This window comes from Tasmannia lanceolata, unplaced genomic scaffold (assembly GCF_043159265.1).
Source record: "Tasmannia lanceolata isolate RefF3 unplaced genomic scaffold, GAP_Taslan_0.1 ptg000015l, whole genome shotgun sequence".
Classification (NCBI taxonomy): Eukaryota; Viridiplantae; Streptophyta; class Magnoliopsida; order Canellales; family Winteraceae; genus Tasmannia; species Tasmannia lanceolata.
Window position 1 is genome coordinate 33832826 of NW_027518692.1, and position 21949 is coordinate 33854774.

Below are 21949 nucleotides of genomic sequence, written 5' to 3' on the forward strand. Positions count from 1 at the left end.
ACAGCTGGCTCATAAAAATGATCAAAATACCCCTTTTTAATAAAAAATAACCAAATATGTGTGTCTCATGGTAAAAAAAAATACACAGATCTCATTAAAACAAAATATAAAAATACCCTTATCTCATAGGAAATTATGAAAGTGACCCATCTCATAAGAAAATACCATTACTCGAATCTTATAAAAAAACACCATATCTCATAGGAAATTATCAAACACCAAATACTGGAATCCCATAAAAAATAAAATACTCATATCTCATAAAAAAGGAGAAAAAAATACATGTTATGAAAAGTAACCAAAAATGCTCAATGTCATGCCAATGACAAGCATACTCTTATTTCATAAGATACTGATATTCTGGTAATTTTCTAAGATATCAATATTATTGTCATTTTCCGTGAGATTAGAATATTTTTGGTTATTTTCTGAGAGATAATTTGATCATTTTATAGGGGTATTTTGTTCGTTTCCCATGATATTGAGGTAATTGTTTGTAATTTTCAATAAAACTCAACCCAACTCAACTAAGCCTTTGTCCCAAATTAGTTGGGGTTGGCTGATGAATCATTTAGAAATTTTTCATGAAGAAGGTGAAAGGATCTATCCAGCTCAAATTGACTAAGTCTAATCCTGACGCTAATTGGGTTCATCTACATGGATTATTTTCTTCCATTCTATCATATCCAAGGTCACGTCCTCAAATCTTTCCTCACTGTTTTTACCCAAGTTATTTTCGGTCTACCCCTACCTCTTTTTACTCCATCAACTTGGCACGAGTCACTTCTTCTCATTGGAGCATCCAAATGTCTACGTTGGATACGCCCAAACCATCTTAAGCGATGCTCTCTCATCTTCTCCTCATTTGGTGCCACCCCCACCTTTTTACGGATGTCTTCATTTTTAATACGATCCAGCCTTGTGTGGCCGCACATCCATCTAAAACTGTTTTGAAAATAGTTTCTATGGAAAGTATATAAGCCAAATTCCAAAACTGTTCAAAAACTCAATTTTCATGAAAAAAAAAATCCAAGACAAATTTCCCTGCATCTAATTCTAGAAAGATTATACGAGGATGCGATCCCCACGCCATCAAAAGAACGGTTCATATCACAGACATGATCTTGGGGAGCCCAATATTAAAAATGAACAGTCAACATTCAAGTTATCGAATGGCTCAGATCACACGGAATGAAGGATCACAAATATTTTAACGGATTGATTTGCACGCCTTGTCATGTGGAGTGATCACATATATTTGAACAGATAGATTCATACATGCATAAATCTAACTTTAATACAAAATTAGGTTCAATTGCTAACCGTTTCTGCAACACTGATTCTTCTCTAGTAGAATGTCGAAATGGATAAGCTTGACTACTAATTACACTTCAAAAACTCATCAGAAAACATGTGAAACTCATCAGAAGAGGAAACTTTTCTTCCATGCGAGAAATCTTATACAAGTGTAGATGCTTAAACTTTCCAAGTACGAATTCATCCCATCCTGCATTTCCTGCGACTATGCCAAAAACTCATCAGAAAACATGTTGTGCTTTGACTTGAAATTCTGTTCTACCTAAGAGATGGACTGCTCTTAATTTCAACCAAGTCTTGATGATAGGTAAACAATCATAGAAGAACATGCCACGGACTACTTTCAAAACAGTTGACAATTTCATGTGAAAACTGTTTCTTCAGGGAAAAGATATAAAAAATCCTTCCAATCGCAAATCAGTCACTGGAAGGTGAGTTTTGAGAGATCTGATCTTGCTCCATCAGGGGTTCAAACTATAGTTTCAAGATGACTTCAAAAAATTTCAGGGTTCTGGCTAAGCATTCAAAAGTGTGAAAATGGCAACTTAAAGTCTGAGAGAAGTGTGTCCTAATCGTGAGCATAGTTAAGAAATTCTGCGAATAATTGAAAAAATCTTGAAAAGACAATGATGTTTGATGTGCTGTTTTCAACTTTAAAATTCATGAATAATTAGAAAATCTGAACAGTGTTCAAAGTCAATGCGAAATTTTCGATCTAAACATTAATTTTATGAACAATGTGTCAATTTCTCAGATATTCTTCATAATTTTTTTTACCATTAAAAAAAATATTATATTATTATTCATAAATATCATGAGAATATGAAAAGTATTTGAAAAATGTAATGGAATTCAACCAACAAACAATTCTAGTAAATATATGTATTATAAACATTTTAACAGATCTCATCCCAGACTTGAAATTTTTCGAACATCTGGTTATCTGAACTATTAACGAATCCAAATTTTGTAACTGTGGTTGTGAAAAAAGTGATAACTAGTTTGAAAGAGAAACTACGGAATTTTGTCAAAATATCGGAGGCAACTCAACTAACAAACTGCACATAAATAAGAGGGATGCTTGAGCATGTGGCTGGCACAAGTTGGGTTGAAGGTATCCCCTATCTTTTCGACACCACTAGACGAATGCCCCATGTACATTTCTAAACCAACGGAGATCCCAATCAACTCAATCCAGACCTACAAATATCAATGATCAGAAGAAAAAAAGCCCTTTTCTGATCGACGGATTAAGATCATTCATTTGGCAGGGTATTATCTGATGGCCTACAGTGTGGGGGCTCTCATTGGACTGGGGCATGGACTAAGATGGATAAATGGGCTTAACGCATTTCTCAATAATTTTGGAGAAAGGAATGGAGATACAAAGGGCGGGAGTATCAAATTAGGTACTCTGTCGGCCCTTGAACGAGGAGGGCCTCATCATTTTCCACCAACTAAACTAAGTAGGTCAGATCACATTAGGGCATGGACTAAAATGGGCAACTGGGCTTAAAGCATTTCTAAAATAATTTTGGGAAAAGGGATGGTAATATAATACACATGGTAGGAGTACCAAATTAGGTACTCTATCGGCCCTTGGACAAGGTGGGCCTCATCATTTTCCACCAACTAAACTAGGTAAGTCCGATCATTTCCACCAATTGGACGTGGGACCAACTGGATCAGTAGTCCATGGGACCACCTAACCGGAACTCATAACCCCCACAGTTGCCGCTTACCCAACCATACTCGTGGCACGTGTATGGTGATTGGAACTGGTCTAGAGGTAGTTTGCTGCCATGAATGGAACATGGGCCAAAAACCACACCAACTAGAATGTGAATAATTTGCCATTTTTAATTTAAGCATATGTTTGTAGGCCCCACATATCAGACGTGTACTTGCATGTACAGATTGAAGCCCACCTCTTGACCAATTACAATGAGCACATGCATGAACAAAAATTGGGAAAGTCTCACGAGCCACCAATCTGGGTTCTTTCTTAAATTCTCAGGATCAGCTAACCTAGAGGTGTGTTTTATGACACAATTGAAGTCAAGAAAGCCCAAAGATGTGTGCATATGTAAGCATGCATGCACGTTTTATGGAAGAAGTTTGCACAGAGCATTTCAGTAGAACATGTAGAGACTACTGACCGGTGTCATGATTGTAAGAAGCTGGCTTTCAGTCCTCATCGCTATCATAGACGACTGCCATGCGGCGATGGGTTGTCGGCTTTCTCTGAGGAGAGTCAGGATCTGACTCAATCTCCTTGCGCTTGAGATTTCCTCCAGATTCCTTATTTCTTTGTCTTCGTACCTGCATCAGATTCAGACCACAAGAAGTTTAAAATAATAAACATATAGGCAGTTTCATTTACATAGGGACATAAGAATGTAAATACGAGATTTTATATGATGTGTGCGCATGAAGTCCGGTATTTTTCAAAAAGTACGGTGGGGCCACTTCACAGGATGATCCAAACCGTTAATTTGTTGGGCCACAACATAAATAGGCTGTCCGTAAATCATCTCCACAGGTTGATCCTAACCCACCAATCTGTAGAGGTTTCTAAAATGTGCAGTACCTCTACAGATTGGAGGGTTAGGATCAACCTGTGGAGATGATTTAAGGGGCACAGCCTATTTACGTTGTGGCCCAACAAATTAATGGTTTGGACCATCCTGTGAAGTAGGCCCCACTGTACTTTTTTTGAAAAATACCGGACTTCATGCGCACACATCATATAAAATCTCTGGAAATACATACAAGGATATTCATGCCCTGCATGTGTGTATGACTTTATTCCTACATGCATCCAGCCTTTAACCATGCATATATATATATATATATATATATATATATATATATATATATATAGAGAGAGAGAGAGAGAGAGAGAGAACATTTCCTACACACTTGTGTAGGTAAGTTACCTACACACTACCTTAAAATACAGTGGGGGCCCACATTGTTTGGGTGATCCAAACAATTCATTTGAATGGTCCTCACATAGATAGGGTGTCCACAAAAAATCAGATCCATAGGATCATCCCAACCCTACGATTTGTGGAGGTAAAATGGACGTGTATAAACCTTCACAAATTAGTCCATTTTTTGCCTCCATAGTTTGAATGGTAAGGATGATCCTATGGATCTGATTTTTTTTGGACACCCTATCTATGTGAGGACCATTCAAATGAATTGTTTGGATCACCCAAACAATGTGGGCCCCCACTGTATTTTAAGGTAGTGTGTAGGTAACTTACCTACACAAGTGTGTAGGAAATGTTCTCTCATATATATATATATATATATATATATATATATATATATATATATATATATATATATACACAAGGAAATGATATTCACTACTCCGTTTTCATGACTGCACTCATTTAATTCAATGCTGCTGATTGCTTGTTGATAGCATTTTGGGAATTGCAACAGCTAGTAACAACAAACAAGAAAGAATAAAAGAGTACCGATATCATTTCCATACATACATGTATATAGTAAAGGAAATGTATGTAGGAATGAAGACACACAGAGACACACGTGCGGGCCCATATGCACACCATGTACATGAAAACATAAGACACTAGTCTAAAACAGAAATCCATACCTCATCTTCATATTCCTCTGATGCTTCATTTCCTCCTGCTTCCTCCAACTCCTGTTCATCTTCTTCTTCGTCTTCTTCATACTCTGGTTCCTTGGCCCTTTTCCTTAACGGTGACCGTTCAGCTTCATTGCCATCACTTTCATACTCAGATTCCTCTCTTTCGCTGTCAGCGAACTCTACTGGACGGCGAGTTGGATGAATAGCTGGCAAGGATGATTTGCGAGGAACATCTTTTGATACATGTGACTGATAAACCACATGACAATATGTATGTATAAAAGTAAGCAGCAAAGAAAAACAACAAATGAAGGAAAGTGGTACTAGATGTGGAGGCTAATTTCCATCTCACCCTCTTTGCACTGATTATGCGCTTCTCAGCCTGTGCTTCTACTTCCAAATCTTCCTCAAAGCGATGGCGGGCTGACGAACGGCGAGATTCGTAATAATTCTCAGGCTCATCATCCTGAAAAAGATGGCATCAATTTAAAATTCAGTTTTATATTTTGTTTTTGTTTTTCTTCTGAGCTCATTCCTATGTCACAAATGTCATTCTTGAAAATTTCTTGGCAAGAGAAAATTTCGGGATATATTTAAAAAAAAAATTTCATGTTTACATAGGGAAAAACGATAACAATAAAATTATTTAAAATATATATAAAATTTCAGAAAAATATCATAAAAATATTGGGATAATATCGTGATATTATCGCGATATTTTATGATAAAAAATGAAAATATCGTTATATTTTTAAAATCTTGGGATTGTTTTTGGATTTTGTCGTTTTATCAAAATGTCGCAATAAAAACGTGATAGTTTGAAAATAACAGAGATATTTGTGGCATAGGTTCATTCCTGTGCTATATTTGTCTCGAGTCAATCCGTTGAAACGAGACAAGCCCCTGGCCTGAAACGAGACACTGCAATTCAAAAACTTCTTTTTGCACTTATTTGTCCGTTTGTTCAACTATGATTGCCACTACTAAATACGTGTATTTGAAGTAGAAAGAAATAATTTAACGAAAGGAGACCTCTTCTAGTGCTTCCTCCAAGAATCCGGGGGAAAGTTGGCGCCCTCTGTCTGTAGTTTGTGTGTACTTCCGGTTCACTTTTTCCCGTTTCCGGTGAAGAAGCTCATTAGCTCTGATTGATTGACCTTCAGCCTGAAAAAGAACATTTTAAAATCTTGCTATCATCTTCTTCTTCTTCTTTTTTTGAAATGGAAAATCTTGCTATCACCAGGCAATTAAAATCGGACAGAATACTTTCTCAAGCATGAATACATTATTTTTTAATTCAGAATATATGAATTGTGAGGACATTTAATAAACTACAAAATTGATGTCAGATGAAAATGGGTCATTGGTAGGATTACCTACTTAGAAACAAATATGTGATATTTAATTACCTTCTCTTTCTCTTCTTTTTCCCTCTCTGGGTCAATGTCAGTAATGCAATTTTTCACCTTGTAGACTTTTTTATGTCGTGAGTCAACAAGGGCAGTCAATAATCGATGAGACTTCGATGATAAAGATGATGGCATAAACCTCATTTTCCGTAAAAGCCTCCCTTGAGATTGCAGGATTCCCTGCATAAGTATTCTAGCATCAATAATTAAACATCAATACCTACTCATTCACCTCTAACTACTTTCCTTTAAAACAAGAAGCAAAATAAAAGCTTTTCCATAAAAGGAAAATTGGGTTTGCAGAAGCTGACCAAATCAATGTAACTTACATTATTATAACACATGCATCTTTCAAAGAACCCACATTTGAGAGACAGACAAAATCGTGAAATGATCATGATGGGGTTCTACTGATCAGTAAAAAAATGTCCCTAACGCTTAGATGAGAAATACGTCAAAAGCTGTGGGGACCCACCTTTTCATGTCGAAGAAAAAGGTGTGTTTGATCATGATGCGCCTCTTGCACAGAGATGTCGAGAACTTCATTTCCAATTAGCAACTGTAAACTGCCATCTGACCACCTAACAAAGCGTGCATTGCTCTCGTACTGCAAAGCCAAAAATCCGGCAAAATCATGAACAAAGCGTGCATTGCTCTCGTACTGCTAGTCCAATGATGGATTCAGTCAAGAGAGAGAAACCACACAAGGCTACACAAAATCATGAATCAATAGAAGGAGAAACCAAATTGCCACGAATCAAAGAAAAGATAATTTTGACGGTGCTCCGATGGTTGCAGGTATGGTCCCAACTTACCAGAAAAAGGTAAAAAAGAAGACAACAGAAGATAATACAAAAAACTGAAAAGAAAAGAAAGAAAGAAAAATAAAGATAATACTTAGCCTGCAAAATTAGAGGTTGATACTTACAGACATTGTGCCATCACGATTTCGAACATTCCTCCAACGCACAATATTGTCTTCCAAGCGAATACGTTTCTTAGCTCCGGATTCATCTGTCACAAAGACATCCTCTTCCACATATGTTTTTGGATCAAAAGGTTTTGGTTCAATGCCCATGATATTAGAAACTTTGATCATGTTCATCTGCAAGATGGAAGAAACCATTGATGAATAAAATTATATGCCATCCATTAATGTATTATAGAGAGGCTATCCAACAATAAATGAATTGGATGATTGTGAATCAAGCATTTAACATAGGGTAACAACTTGGAAAACAAAGAAGCCAAGTCAACTCACCAAGACTATGGCTCAAACAAGTCAAAGTGATTTGTCGTTTTAATAAAGAAGAAAAAGATAAAAAAAAATAATGAACAAAAAAAACCACAAACTAAAAGTTGAAAATAGAAAAATAGGTTGCTCCTCCTCAAGATTAACTCTGCATTTTGGGTTGATGGAGCTTGACATGAAATGGAACACCCCTTGTACATTCATAGAGCCCATCCAACACACAACATGGAGCTACAGAGTCTCCAAATTATTTACCAGAAGAGTAAAGAAGCCCTCTAGAAATACTCATGGCGAAAATATAGAAATTTGAAATAAACTAAAAATAAATAAAGTTCCATACTTACATAAATGGAATTACATATATATGTACACATGTTATAAACATACATGATATTAAATCATTAATAATGATCACATTCATCAAACTGCTAAATAACTCAGCTAATAACGTAAAGAGTTATCAATAACTCACGATATCTAAATCTGGGGTAGTAAACCTCTAAATATGAAAAGAAAACAAGCTTTTGTAAGAAAATCCAGTGAAAGAAAAATTCATGCTGGTAGAAGAAATAGACTCCTTTACAACCCAATCCGGCAAAATCGTGAACAGCATTGTTGTGACCAGATTTAGGTTCAAAATGTCAACATCAGCAAGAACCCTCTTTCCCAACCAAAAACTAGACAGAAGATTGAAAGAATTGAGAAGAGTTTTTGTATGGCGCACGACCGCGCATTGCTCGGGTAGCCCAAAAAGTAAAGTGGAGTCACAAGACTGGATGATCTAAACCATTCATGTTTTGGTCCCCGCCATAGGTAGACCATGTCCCAACAATGGGGTCCATAGGATGATCCTAACCCTTCGATTTGTGGCCCCCATTTTTGGACTCCACAAATTGAAGGGGTAGGATCATCCTATGGACCCCATTTTTGGGCATGACCTATCTACGGAGGGGAACCAAAAAATGAATGGTTTAGATCATCCATTAATGTGGGCCCCACTATACTTTTTGCCTATGCGAGCAATGCTGGTCATGCAACATACAAAAACTCCTTAAAGAAGCTCATGTTACACCTGACAAATGAGTTAGGAGTTACAGCGAGGACTCACAGAGTCTTGGCCAAGTCTGTGAGAGCTTAACCAAGTCGAGTTTTTTTACTGGTTTTTCAAGAATTAAATGAGTCTAAAGAGTTCTTGAAAAAACAAATAGGTCCCATTGGTATTTTGACTGGGTTCTCAAGAATTTAGTCAACCGACCCAGAAAGCATGCTTTAGAACATCCAAACTAAAATTTGTGCACACAAATATACAAACACCAACTAATGAATTACAGTACCTGGGTTAAAAGTGATAGTGCGTACAACCATTTTGAAATACAGCTCAAAGAGATGTATTGGCTATTGACCATTAGCTAACTGATTTGTAAAGCACCGAACACATAACAACACACAAATAGCCTCAATAACTATTAGGGAGCTAGGAGCCAAACTTCAGAGAGAGTAACACGTAACAACAGTTACCAATTGTCATATGAGGAGAGAAGAAAAAGATGCACCTTTTCAGTGGGACCTGGAGGTGGACGCAGCGGAATCTCTAATTCCAAAGGGGGGCCCACTGGTTTCTCCTTCTGTTTCTGCTCAAGGTTCTCCTCTTCTGATTCATACCGGGCTTCTTCATCAGGCACTATATCTTCCGGTCTCAAATCTTTCTCGTAGCTCCCTTCCTCTTCTATAGGGGATCTCTAAGAGAAAAAGAGAATGACACTTCTTTTATTTCTTCTTTTTTGCACAGAAAAAAAAATAACGAAAAAAAAGTGTTGCAGTGGAGGCAATCATTGGAAGCCCCTTAACAAAGGCATTCCATTTTTGGCAAACTATGTGGTCAGAAACAGGTTTTTGTACACATACCAGGCATGCGACAACCATGGTTTGAAATTTCGGACCAACACCAAAAGTACCTTGGTCAGAAACAGCTTTCAGCCGAAATTTCGGCTAAAAATTTGGATCTTTACTAATTTTTTTACGGAATTTCAGTATTTCGGCGAAAATTTCGATTTCGGCTGAGGCCAAACCGAAACCGAAATTTCAAACCTTGGTGAAAACAAAGAAATAAGTAGAACACTTAAATTTATCTCATTTCTTGTGTTTGGTATTACTTTATAGTTTATACTACCTAGTAGTGAATAATGCATTTATTATATTCGTGTCAGGTGTGTTACTCATTCAGTTTTTCCAGGGTTGTTGTGTAACACTTTGTCTCCAGGACTGACTGATACACATGTCCATGTATAATTTACATAGATAGAAGAATATTTACGCAATAATTAAATCTAAGGTGCCAGCCCATGTTCCTAAAAAATTATTTAAACTAATTGTTTTTTTATATTATTTACAGTACATGGAATAAAAAATAAGACATAATATTTAGTGCTTTGCACTTTACATCTGGCACTCACATGTAAATCTTGCTCAAGATCATTTTGAGCTGTATACTCTGCCGGTTCATCTTCATCAGAATCTCCGAATACATCGCGAATCTCGGCTGCTGAGTGTGAAATATGGGTATGATCTTTCTCCTCACTTGGGGATCTGCTGCTGAAAAGTAATGTTTCTCTCGTCAGTTAGTCCAATACTTGAATGTGGGGAAATATTTTCACAAGCAACGGGACCCAAAAGCAATCTTAGCAAATCAAAACCTAGGTCACTATGACATATAAATTGAATGAGGAAAATTGGTCGCCGTCTTTTTGGCCATCCATTTCCAAAAAGTGTACTCTTTAGTTAAGTCATCCTATGATAGGTTCTCTCTCCCTCATCCCACTCACTAAAACCTGGCATTACTCTCTAATTGGCTTTATTTTTCCTTTTTTATATGGTAAAAGAGAGCTCTAATTGGTTTTTATCTTACGAAATCTCGAATTAATTAAAAAATTCCTAATTGATGCATATCTGTTGAGGAGAGGAAAACATTTACATTTACAGATCTAATTGGATTTTATAGAGAGAGAATCATGGAAGCTAAAAGATTCTAAACGCATCCTAATCTGAAAGAGAGAGACTAGGGAAAGATTTTAGATAGAGAGGGGATGATTTAGAGTCACTCAGTTGTGTGGATTTTAGAGAGAGAGAGTGAGGGAGTGGACAGACTGTAGCCATGAAACGGTTTGGAGGGTAAGTAAAGAGATTTTATTTGAAAAGAGAGAATTAAAGAGACTTAAATGAGGAGACAGCGATAGAGAGATGAGAATCGCAAGTGGAAATAATTTCAGAGAGAGAGAGAGAGATACATGTCCATAAGAGTGAAGAGAATTTAGGAACTTGAGAGAGGGGAAAGAGAGCTTGACATTGTGTGTGCGCGCGCGCGCTTAAGAGCGTGGAGAGATTCTAGAAAAGTTGGGAGAGAAAGAGAGAGATTATCTTGTGTGTATGGGCCGGGAAGAGTGGGGAGAGAGAAGGATTACAGAGATTTTAGGGATATTTTAGAGAGAACAAAATGTATCCAATCGCATCCACATGGCCTTATGCCATGTAGATGTGATTGGGTCTATTGATTTTTATTTTATTTTTTTGGGAATCGTAGCAAGATTATATTAAAAACCAAAGAACAGGGGGCGGCAGAGAATGTCGCCCCCAAAGATACATCGAAAACAAAAAACAGGGAAAAGAAAAGAAAAATACAAGAGAACTTTCAAATCAATGAGGCAGAAAATCAAAAAACTCCAACAAGGATCTATCTACTCCCTTCCCTAGCTAACCGATCTGTCGTGCTATTAGCCAATCGTCTAACATGGTTAAAAGCAATCAATGATCCTTCAATTTTATCCAACATCACATCAAAGAACTGAGTGAACCACCAAGGGGGAACCGAAGAATCCCTTAACCAACGGATAGTATTAAGAGAATCCCCTTCTACAATTACTTTATCTATCAACTCTTTATCTGGACGCCGGATCCCTTGGTGAACAGCTCTGACTTCGGCTTCACTAGAATCTGATAGGCCCAAAAAATGCCCAAATAACTTCTCCCATGTGATCCCTGAGCACTCCTCCTATGACAACCTGTCCTGGATTGCCAATACTGGATCCATCAACGTTCAATTTCAGAAGGAAGTTTTTGATAGAGAACTTCCTTTGGTGATGAGTTTGTTCGAAGTCTTGGAAGCTTGCTACATCCGCCCATCCGAGGAAGACAAGAGAGTGTGGAACTGGGATTCTACTGGGGTTTTTACTGTCAAATATTTCTACAACCGTCTGGTGCCGCGTCCTATACCCCCTATTGAAGCAAAAGTATGAAAGATCCAAGCTCCACCAAGAGTATGTACTTTCAGTTGGGCGGCTATTCGAGATCGGATCCAAATAGTTGACTTTCTAAGAAAGCGTGATATGTTGATAGTTGATCATTGTGCTTTGTGTTTAGCGGCAGGGGAATCAGTGGATCACATTTTTATGCACTGTACCGTAGCTAGGGAGGTGTGGAGTGGCATTCCTTCTAGGTTTGGTGTTTCTTGGGTTTTCTCCTCAAAGCTCCGAGAGTTACTTGAGTGTTGGAGTTCGGTACCTCGGAAGAAAAGGAGGAGAATTCTTTGGGCATCATGCCTCTTAGCTACCATGTGGAGTGTTTGGAAAGAAAAGAATGCTAGAGTTTTTTACGGAGTTGCCAAGGCGCCGTATTTCCTCTTCATCAAAGTTATAGCCTTGTCTATAGCTCGGGCTAGGTGTCTCCCTGTATTCCGGTCTGTTTCGGCCTATGATCTATGGGAAGGATGGCGAGAGATTTGTCTAAGTGTGGATTCTCGGAGCCCTAATGTACAAGTTTGGCATCCACCTGCAGATGGGATGCTGAAAGCGGTTGGGTCTATTGATCTCGCCAGTAAACAAAAGTTTGGCCCACTGTTGTTAGGCCCATCTTGATTGGATGAACCTAAACCCTACATCGATAAGCCTTATTTAGGTTTCATCCAAGGGAAGCTAAAGCATTAATTTCTGTAGGCCTTATCATATGGAGGTGATGTCCGTACGACATGGGACTAGGACCAGACGGGTTGCCACGTGATGATCCATTAGGTCAATGACCTCTAACTAACATGTGTCACATGTGGAAAACAATGTTAATTGTTAAAGTTTAATCTGAATGGCGATCATTCACGTAGGAATACTCGGAAGAAAGCAATCAATTCCCTTATGCTAACATTTTTGTTCCAAGAGTTACGGTGGAGTCCTCTACGGTTGTTGACCCAAGCAAGACAAACTTTTGTTGTCTCCTTGTCAATATTCAGCCTTGTCAATATTCATCACGTTCAAATTGAAAATTGAACCATCAAGTTTCAATTCTTAATGTCCATGTTACATCCAATAGTTGCAAGAAGTTCTCTACCAAGGTACTAAAATGTATCTTTGCTGGCTAGAGTGACGAACACAAAGGGTATAGGTGCTATTCTCACGCTTTTTTTTTTTTTTTATGAAATACTAGATTGTGTGGGAGCTTCCTCTATCACTTATCAACATATTCGTTGCTCCGTGAATAGGGTAGCCGATTGCCTTACTAGAGATGGAGTTTCTATGGAAGATTTGGCACTTTGTGATTCTCTTCCCCCTTGATATTTGTATTGTTTTTATCTTCTTTTTCCATTGTTGTTCGTGCTGCTCTCTGTATTGACCATCTCGGTCCCCTTTTTCTTGTAATATAATTTGGCTACCATTAAAAAAAAACATATTTACAAAGCGTCTCAGTACGGATCATTACATGCATTTAATGAGCAAGTTGATCATGTTTCGAGTGATACATCAGCTTGAAGGAAGAGGAGAGGGCGTGAGAGGCAATATTTTTTACCCTATGTTTGAACATGCCTAGTGCCTACCCTCTATTAAGAGCATTTAAGTCTTCGGGTTCTTTCTTGTATTAAAAGACATTGTGAAGCTCCTTAGTAAAATAATGAAAAAAATTACTCCCCACTTTTCACAGTTTCTCTCCTCTCCTCTATACTTTATATGATTAAAGAAGATTTTACAATACATACATTATACAAATAGTATATGCAAACATCAAGAAAATCAATGAAACTTAAGACTACATTCTTATGACTGGGACATATAAACAAAGAGAAATGAGCATGTTACCTTCGTCTCCTAGCCTGATTGACCTCCTCATCGCCATTGTCAATAGAATTGTTCTCCTCAGATCCCTCTGACTCACTAGCAACTATTTCACGCCTTCTGCTTGTTACTACCCTTGGGGCGTACTCTTGTTCGTCACTTTCAGCTTCTTTTTCTTCACTCTCTAGGCCGTGACTGATTTCTTTTTCCATTGAACTTTGAACCCTCTCACCCTCACTTTCTCCTTGATCGGGATCTATATCATTTAACTCCACCTCACTTGGCCCTTCTACTTCTCCTTGTCCCTCAATTTCAGCTTCACTTTCACCCTCAACCTCTGCCTCACCCTCGCCTTCATCCTAGGTAAAGAAAAACAGCAAAATGATGTCAGATACAAGTAGCAAAGCTTTACATCATGCTCCTTTTTTCTTAATAACAAAGAATTTTTCATTGATGGGAAAAAGAAATAAAATTAGAGTCATATGCAGACTTGGCCGATAATTTCCAAAATGCATTTGTAGTCTTGGTTACTAGGAACCATCAACAAAGGCCCAAAGAGGTAACATGTTTGTTTCATGCCGGGATTTTAGCCTCAATTCACTAAAGGAAGACTAGCTTGTTTCGTGTGTAGTTCCCATACTATACATACAAATGAAGTTTTTCTTCCACGTAAGGCGTGCATTTAAACTACTAAAATTATGGCCCCTTTCAAGTTAAACATAAGGACAAATACTACTAAGTTTACAATATTCTCTTGATGTTACACTACTCACAACAAGCGGTGCATCTTGCATATGAAATATGTACAATATAAGAAAGAGAAAACAACTACAGTATTAAATAATCATAATATGGAGTGAAACTATGGAGTGAAACTATGAAACCAGATCTACGAGCCAAATGATATAGAATAAGGTAACCCCTGTTGAGGATAAGATCATGCAAAGCAAGCATTTATATTCCATTTTATAAAGTTGAAAAAGGAAACACCAGACCCGATTGTCAAAATTCAAAGTCAAGGGTGGCATAAGTGATACAAATACAAATATAGGAGCTTCTTCTCCTCTTTAATCCGCACTAGTATGCACAAAAGAAAGGCAGCTAAAATATCTTTTTTTTTGAAAGATTAAGGCAGCTAAGATATCAATAAACCTTACTACTCCTATCAGCAGAGCCTTTCCTCTTGATCCTCCAACGTCCCATTGGAGCAGTGTTTGAAAGAACAAATGAGAGCCAAAACACGGCCAAAGCAAATCCTAGTCGACTTGGCACACCGTGGACAAGGACTCAGTAGACATCAACATAACTCGGGAGAATCAAAAGAGTTTTATTGACTTGGTAGGGCAAAAAGCATACTCAAACAAGAACTCGACCAAGGTAAAAGGGAGTCGAGTCGACGGTTGACACGTGGAGCTTTGAAAGAGTGTGTTGGAGCGCCCCCTCCTCCAAGATCTTTAAAGCTGAACTTTAATGGTTATAGGCTCGGAAATCGTAGACCAACAAGTGTTGGAGGTATTATTTGAGACCATATCGGTTTGGCTAGAGTATCTAACACTAGTCCAACTGAGATTACGGATTCCAATGTGGCGGACATCCTGGCTAGAAAATCTAGCATCAAGATTTGGGTGGCTTCACCTCAAGCCACTGATTATTGAAGGGAATTCTCATAATGTTAGTCATTCATTGAAGGCTTTGAGACACAGTTTGTGGTCATTCATGAATTCTCATAATGGCATCCATTAATTGAAGTCCCTGATTCATACTGTGGTGATTTATTGAAGTTATTGACGAGGTTACTTGGTGTATATTGACAGGTAGCTTTTGGTTGCAGATTTTAACAATAAATCAATCTCTGTTTAATTCTAACATAATTCTCAGCACAAAATAAATCAGAGCACTCATCTTCTTTGTAACACATCCAAGATGAAAGTTGCTGCAAAAACAGATCATAAATAAGATCGAAGCAGAACTGAAATTCCACTCTGAGTCACGTGAATGAACATTTGTACTTTTCTTTGTGCCATGTTGTGACTTTAACCATAGGTCGCAAATAGCAGCTATGTGAGATTGCACTACATCAGTCAACCCCTTTTGAAAGGAACTCGACCTCGAGTTCAAGTCATCATCTTCCAAAGATAATCGCTTGCCAACGAAAACATTGTGGCAACAATCTATAAATCTAAGGATTTCTTCTCTTTTTCAAACAAGATATTTGGACACAGAATACTCTGGTGGTAAAGCATAAAGTGCCTTCTCAGGAAAACCATGACTATACTCTTTTAGAAAGGTTTTTACATGCATGGGCAGATCTAATGCATCTTGTTGTTTTGAGATTTTTCCTTCAGAAACAAATGCACAAAATCACACTATCTTCCTTCAACTCAATCTCAAATTCGTAACTAGAAAGACACATTATGTTCTTCCCCTTTTCGGTATTTGAATCAACCTTGGAAGGCATCAAGGTGAATTTCTCACCACTAATGTAAGCGTGTAGGCATTCTTTCTACCATCATGTAAGGGTATAGCACCCCCATCAAATTTCCAAGGTCTCCTAAGCAAAATGTGATATGCATCCATAGGTAGTATATCATGCCATACAATATATTTGTACGTGTTTCCTATTAAAAATGAAATCAAGCACCACTACAGTTATTCAACCATGCTAGTTTGTACGGTTGAGGGTATGCTTCGATCTTCAAATTAAGGTTTTTACAGCTTCTAAAGAAATCGCATTCTCGCAACTTCTTGAATCAATGATGAGCTTAACTCTATGCCTACAATAGAATACTTGGTGAAGAATATAATGTCTTGAACAATGTCCTTCCTTACTAGGAATATAAAAAAGTCACATACCAACCAAGCATATGTCATATTCCCAAGAGAAGATGGTCTACATTCATTTGGAAGGATCTTCCAGCGAAAATTGGATTCTTCATTTTGAATTTTTTTATGAATAGAGTCCTTGTTGATAGCCGATTGACAGATATATTCAACAATTTTCCTTCCAAGTGTATATGTTGTGCCATGCCTAACGACGAAGAGTCAAATCGTGTATTCAACTATTCATTGACAGTAATGCCGCGAGAGCTATATGGTAACACTTTTCTATATATCTTGGGGTGCCTCTTCTTGAGAACCAATCCATCGCTAGGTGCTTCAGTGATTTAAGTTATCGAAGAAGAAAAGTAAGCCAACTTTTGGTTTTGCTCTAAAGGTCATTCGTTCACTTATGCCAATCAATTTGTTAATTAAAGTGGTGATAACCCGGGAAAAAGCTGGTCAATTCATTCTCTCCATCTTCAGATTGCTCTTCTTGGGAAGAGATGGCTCTTGGCGACATTGAGATATTTCCTAAACCATCAAAAGGCCTTAGTCAGTGTTTGGTTGCACAAATGCTCGGCATCCATTAGAATTTCAAATGTCAACGTCTGTCGATTCCTCGTTTGGTTGCCAATATTGCATTGAAATTCCAGGAGACTCCCCAACATGTTTGGGACATAATAATTGCTTGTCTACCCATGTGGCAACCATGTGGCATTCATGGCCCCCTTCTCACATTCAAGCCAAATTCTACCAAAAAAGGGAGAATTTTAATAGAAAAATCTTGAAAAATGAGTTTTTTCTTTCTCTCTCTTTCATATCTCTCTCTTCACTCTTTATATTGGTAATGACACCCCTACTTTTTCCACTACTCTCCAAGTCTATGATGTGCAACCAAGCACTACTTACCACTATTCCGCTATTCTCCGAGAGGTAATTCTAGACAAATCAAATGCATGTCTCCTCCCTTTTGACTTCTTATTCCACTACTCTCCGAGCTACCCCCACGCATCCAAAAAAAGCCTTAGAGTTACTCGTGTATGCTGAGCAAGGCCTAAGGTGGGTGAGCTAAAATTAATTATTGATTGGGCATCCATAGACAATCTTGGCTTATCTGAGGGTGGTGTGATCGTTAGAAATCATGCTGGCAGGATTATCTTTGTGTTATCTAATTATTATGGAGGGGAAAGCAATATCCATGGGGAAGTTAGAAGCTGGATGGCGTTATATATTATAAAGCCTTTGGAGCAAAGTCTTAATTGACATGATCATTTCTAACAAGGATTCCTTCTTGGTCGATTAAATACTATGGCAAGTGCTTCAGTCGCTTTTCCATGATTTGAAGCTTAAAATGACACATCAGTTCAAAGAAGGTAACCAGGTTGTAGATCACCTTGCTACCTACGCTTGTAAGTGCAAGAAAAATAGTGTGTTCTAGCACTAGAAAGATCTTCATAAATTGGCTAAAGGCACTACGAGATGTGATTTGTTGGGAATCTCTAGCATTTGTAGCAAGAACTATTTTGGATAATTTTTTATTTTTTTTTGTTTCCTGAAGTAAGGTGGTATGTACCCCTCATGTGTGATGTGTTTTTGTTACTCCTTGGGCATTCCAAGTATTTGCAGCACATACATTGTTTTCTATTAGTTTTGTGGATGTGGAGCTAAAGTGGCATGTCCCCTCTCTTTGTACTCTTCTATCATATCAATAAAATTTAAGGTGAACCTTTAGTAATGCCGGGCTGAATGTGCGCATTCGAAGATACCACAGGATAAGTGGGCACATATCGCGGTGAGTCACGGGATAGAGTCGTCGTCGGATGTGGAGTCAGGAGCGGGCGTGCTGTATTATGCAAGGGCGCTAGCACCGCGATCGGTCGTGTGAATACACCGTCACGTACTTTTGGAGATACCCTAGTTTGATGAGCTCCTCAATCTGGTCTTTCAGTTATCGGCAGCTTTCTGTATCGTGCCCGTAGCCATGGTAGAACGGACAAAACTTGCTTTGTTCACGCTCTATCTTGTTGAGTGAAGCCTGACAGGCCGTTGGACGAGGCTTACTCAATCCATCTCCCAGAGAATGCTTTCTCAAGGGGTGTTCAGCAGGGTGTAACTCTTCAATTGGTAGGCGGCTTCGCGTTCTTAATGCGGGAGGCTGCGTCGACCGTGACGGGCTGCTTTCAGATCTCCTTGATTGGCAGGCAGGGTCCTGGCTCTGTCTCTTCCTGCATGAACAAACGTTCTTCATGGTCGATGTACTTATCAACTCGCTTACGGAGGTCATTCATGTCCTTGACAGGCTTCTTACTGAGCAACTATTGGAGCAATGAGGTTGGCTCTAGTCCTTCCTCGAAGGCGAGTTTCTCATGTTAGATCCTTTACCTCCATGGATATGACGTTGTACAGAGCAATGTAGGTTTTCAACGGTTCACCCTTCGACTGCCTGAGGATCATTAAGGAGGACAAGGTCCCTTGATATTCTTGGTTGGCGATGAAGTGATCGACGAACAACATGCCCAGCTGCTGAAAAGAGCTGATGGAGCCAGACGAGGTGTACCATGTGTATGTGGCCTCCTCAAGGGTGACGGGGGAAGGCTCGGCACATGATGGTGTCTTCCGCTCTGTCTATGGCCATCATGGTTTTGAAAGTGTCCAGGTGCTCCCTCGGATCTGTGGAACCGTCATATGATCCTAGAGAGGTAGCTTAAGGTCTTTGGTGATCAGTGCCTCCAAGACTATAGCAGTAAAGGAGAGGTCATCAGCTTCAATCCAAGCGTGGCAGGATGTGGAGGCAGAGGACTCTCCCTCCTGGGTGGTAGGAGTGGGATCACACCTGTGCTAGAACTGAGTGTCCTGTTCTAGAACTGGGTGCCCTACTCGGGGTGAGCTGGCTCCATCGTTTTCGCTATCCGGTGGACGAGACGGGTAGGGTTTTTCACATGCTGATATGTGCGGCGTGCACATTGTGACAACGCTTCTATGTCCCGGGTGTGGGCCGGAAGTTGACGGGAGGTGATCTTAGGGCGCACGTTCGTCTGGTGCCTGGTCATGATCTGGGGCAGTTTGGCTGCCTTTGTCAAGCGTTCGAACAGGAGAAGCCATGCTGAGATCGTTAAGGAAAGTGCGAATAAGAAAGGGAGGGGGAGCCACCAAGTGACTCCTCCAGCCCCCCAGTGTGTTATGCTTAGCCCACGGTGCTCAGCCCTCTTTTACAGTAAGGACGTTGTCGGGGGCCCACGGTGGGTGGGCAGGTGCCAATCTGATGCTTCTCAAATCCAGGCGAGAATGCAAATGGATTCGATGCGCTAGGTCCTGCCTTCTGCCTGGTTATGGAGGGAGGGAGGTTGCCCCAACCTGTGACCTACGCTCACGGACAAATGGTTAAGGACACTCGAAGTGGGACCTCCGAGTGAACCCTTCGACACTCAAGTCAGATAGGATGGACCATAATGATGGCTAAATATAGGGGGATCCGGGTAGGGTATGCGTACATGGGGGATCTAGATAGGAGATAGTGCATTACCCCTTATAATGGAGTGGAGGGTTCCCCTTTATAGGTGGAGGTTCTGTGTTGCTGGGTGTGATATGACGGTGATGTGGCGCCGTGATAAGTGTTGGTGTGACTGTCAATGTTTGGCAGAGTACGACGAGTCAATATTGGTACATTTATGATGTAACGAAGTTTGGAGCATTTACTGCCTCTGATAGTGACAATCCAGGAGCTAGTAAATGACAAGACTTTGTAGCGCTCTAGGCTGGAGCCGAGTGTAGTCGATGAGCAAGGGCCACATCGTACGGCCCCATGAGTTGACGAGTAGGTTTTGAACGTGCCGTGTGTGTAGGCAGTTGGGCGTAGGGAGTTGGTAAGTAACTGGCTGGGGAATCGCCTCATTTATTTGTTATTACTATTTATGATCGATTCTCAGATGAAATAGCACTTACCAATCCTCTCAATCGTTTACTTATTCATTTATAATTTACAAACAGGTCGCATATTCCCACGGCGTTTCAGGGTGAATTCAAGCCTTTCCACAGAATCAAACCCAAAACCTTTTCCATAAAAACAAACTTCTACAGTCATCTAAAGATATATAACGAATCCAGAAAAGTGAGATTTATGCCTTAAAAACGAAATAGGTTTTCAGTATAAGAGATGGGAGATTAGAAGCGAAAAAATCGAAATCAGACATGATTTATTATAGCTTGAGAAGAAAGGAGAGATCTTACCGAATGATAAACCGGGTGCCGATTCGCCTCGTGCTCGAAATCGATCTCATCTTCCTCTTCTTCTTCTTCTTCTTCTTCTTCTGATTGATCGCCGAATAGGTTTTGCATCATCTGATGTCTCTTCTCTTCTCCCATCTCTCTCTCTCTCTCTCTCTCTCTCTCTGATACCACGCCTGTCTTTCCCTCTCCCGAAGAATGCCAGGTTTTATATGATTTCCGAGCGTACCTGCACGTTTTTTCAGGGGAAAACTACCTGCAGCAAAAGTACATGTGGCGCTCAATATGCAGTCACGCTACACATCGGAGGGTTAGGATGATTTAGGATATACTCCCAAAAATAAACGATTTGAATCATCCTATACAGTAGGCCCCATCTCCAAAAAAAACACTCAAAACAGTATTCCTCCAAGGCCCTGTTCACTTGTTTTCCCGGGAAAGATAAAGAAAATGTTTCCCAAGAATTTGACGTGGCATTGGGAAAAGAAATCCAGAGAATCTATGCAGGAAAAGGTTTCCCTTGACTATTTCTGTTTCTGGACTGTTCACTTGCGCAGGAAAAGGTTTTCAGGGAAACTGGTTTCACATCTTTTTGCACTAGTTTCCTAAGAAAATGAAAACAGTGTGTTTTTTGTCGGAAATGAAATCCCTAAAGGGGGGAAAATGGGCTTTTCCATGTCATTTTTTGACTTATTGCAAGAATTCCACGTGTAATTCTATTTTCACTGGAAAGCAAGTGAACACTAGAATTCTGTCTTGTCAAGAAAAAAAGAGGCTGTTTTTCAAGGAATTTGCTTTCCAGGGAACGCAAGTGAACAGAGCCTAAAGGAAAATGTTATTGCAACAACCATATTTTGATATTTGCACAAACCCAGCAATTAAAAAGTGAGCTACTCTTAGGATCAAATAAGGGTGGTACCTCTGCCATATTTTCAAGGGTGGTACCTTCTTGCCTCTTTGCATTTATTTTTTGGCGATGATAAATTATGGGACAATGACTTTTTAGGCCAATTCACTTTAAAGGGGTGCAAATTATCCTACCGGGGGTGGGAATTTATCATCACCCGTGATTATTTGGAAATACAAGCTGCTAGGAAGACCCACTGCATGGGAGCTTCCTAACAAGCCACCTAACTTGATAATGACAAACATTTTCGGACAAAAATACCTTCATCATCTTTTTTTTCTTTAAATGACCAATATATTATCA

At 39.3% G+C, this 21949-nt stretch overlaps 1 protein-coding gene across 3 annotated transcripts; it reads right to left on the minus strand.

Moving 5' to 3' along the window:
* Positions 1–1192: 1192 nt before the first annotated feature.
* LOC143846736 (protein LEO1 homolog) lies at positions 1193–20940 on the minus strand. Of its 3 annotated transcripts, none has more exons than XM_077355267.1 (12): positions 20743–20940; positions 13720–14054; positions 10060–10195; positions 9160–9345; positions 7283–7459; positions 6830–6961; positions 6355–6534; positions 5978–6109; positions 5298–5411; positions 4949–5194; positions 3477–3639; positions 1193–1516 (listed from the first exon to the last, which is right to left on the minus strand). In XM_077355267.1, the coding sequence occupies exons 1-11, from the start codon at positions 20875–20877 to the stop codon at positions 3505–3507; spliced, it is 1908 nt and encodes a 635-aa protein (XP_077211382.1). In that variant the 5' UTR covers positions 20878–20940; the 3' UTR covers positions 1193–1516; positions 3477–3504. The 3 variants fall into 3 exon arrangements, with proteins under 3 accessions (XP_077211382.1, XP_077211380.1, XP_077211381.1); XM_077355265.1 differs by having other exon boundaries at positions 10060–10198; positions 20743–20939; XM_077355266.1 differs by having other exon boundaries at positions 1193–1522; positions 10060–10198; positions 20743–20939.
* Between the last annotated feature and the right edge of the window lie 1009 nt (positions 20941–21949).

Bases quoted from the DNA above. Each gene is read 5' to 3' on its own strand.
- LOC143846736 (XM_077355265.1), bottom strand. From the start codon at position 20,877: ATGGGAGAAGAGAAGAGACATCAGATGATGCAAAACCTATTCGGCGAT. The intron at 6,962-7,282 runs GTAAGTATCAAC...TTGGCTTTGCAG, and splicing joins ATCGTGATGGCACAATGTCT to TACGAGAGCAATGCACGCTT. The intron at 6,110-6,354 runs GTAATTAAATAT...GTTCTTTTTCAG, and splicing joins AAAAAGAAGAGAAAGAGAAG to GCTGAAGGTCAATCAATCAG.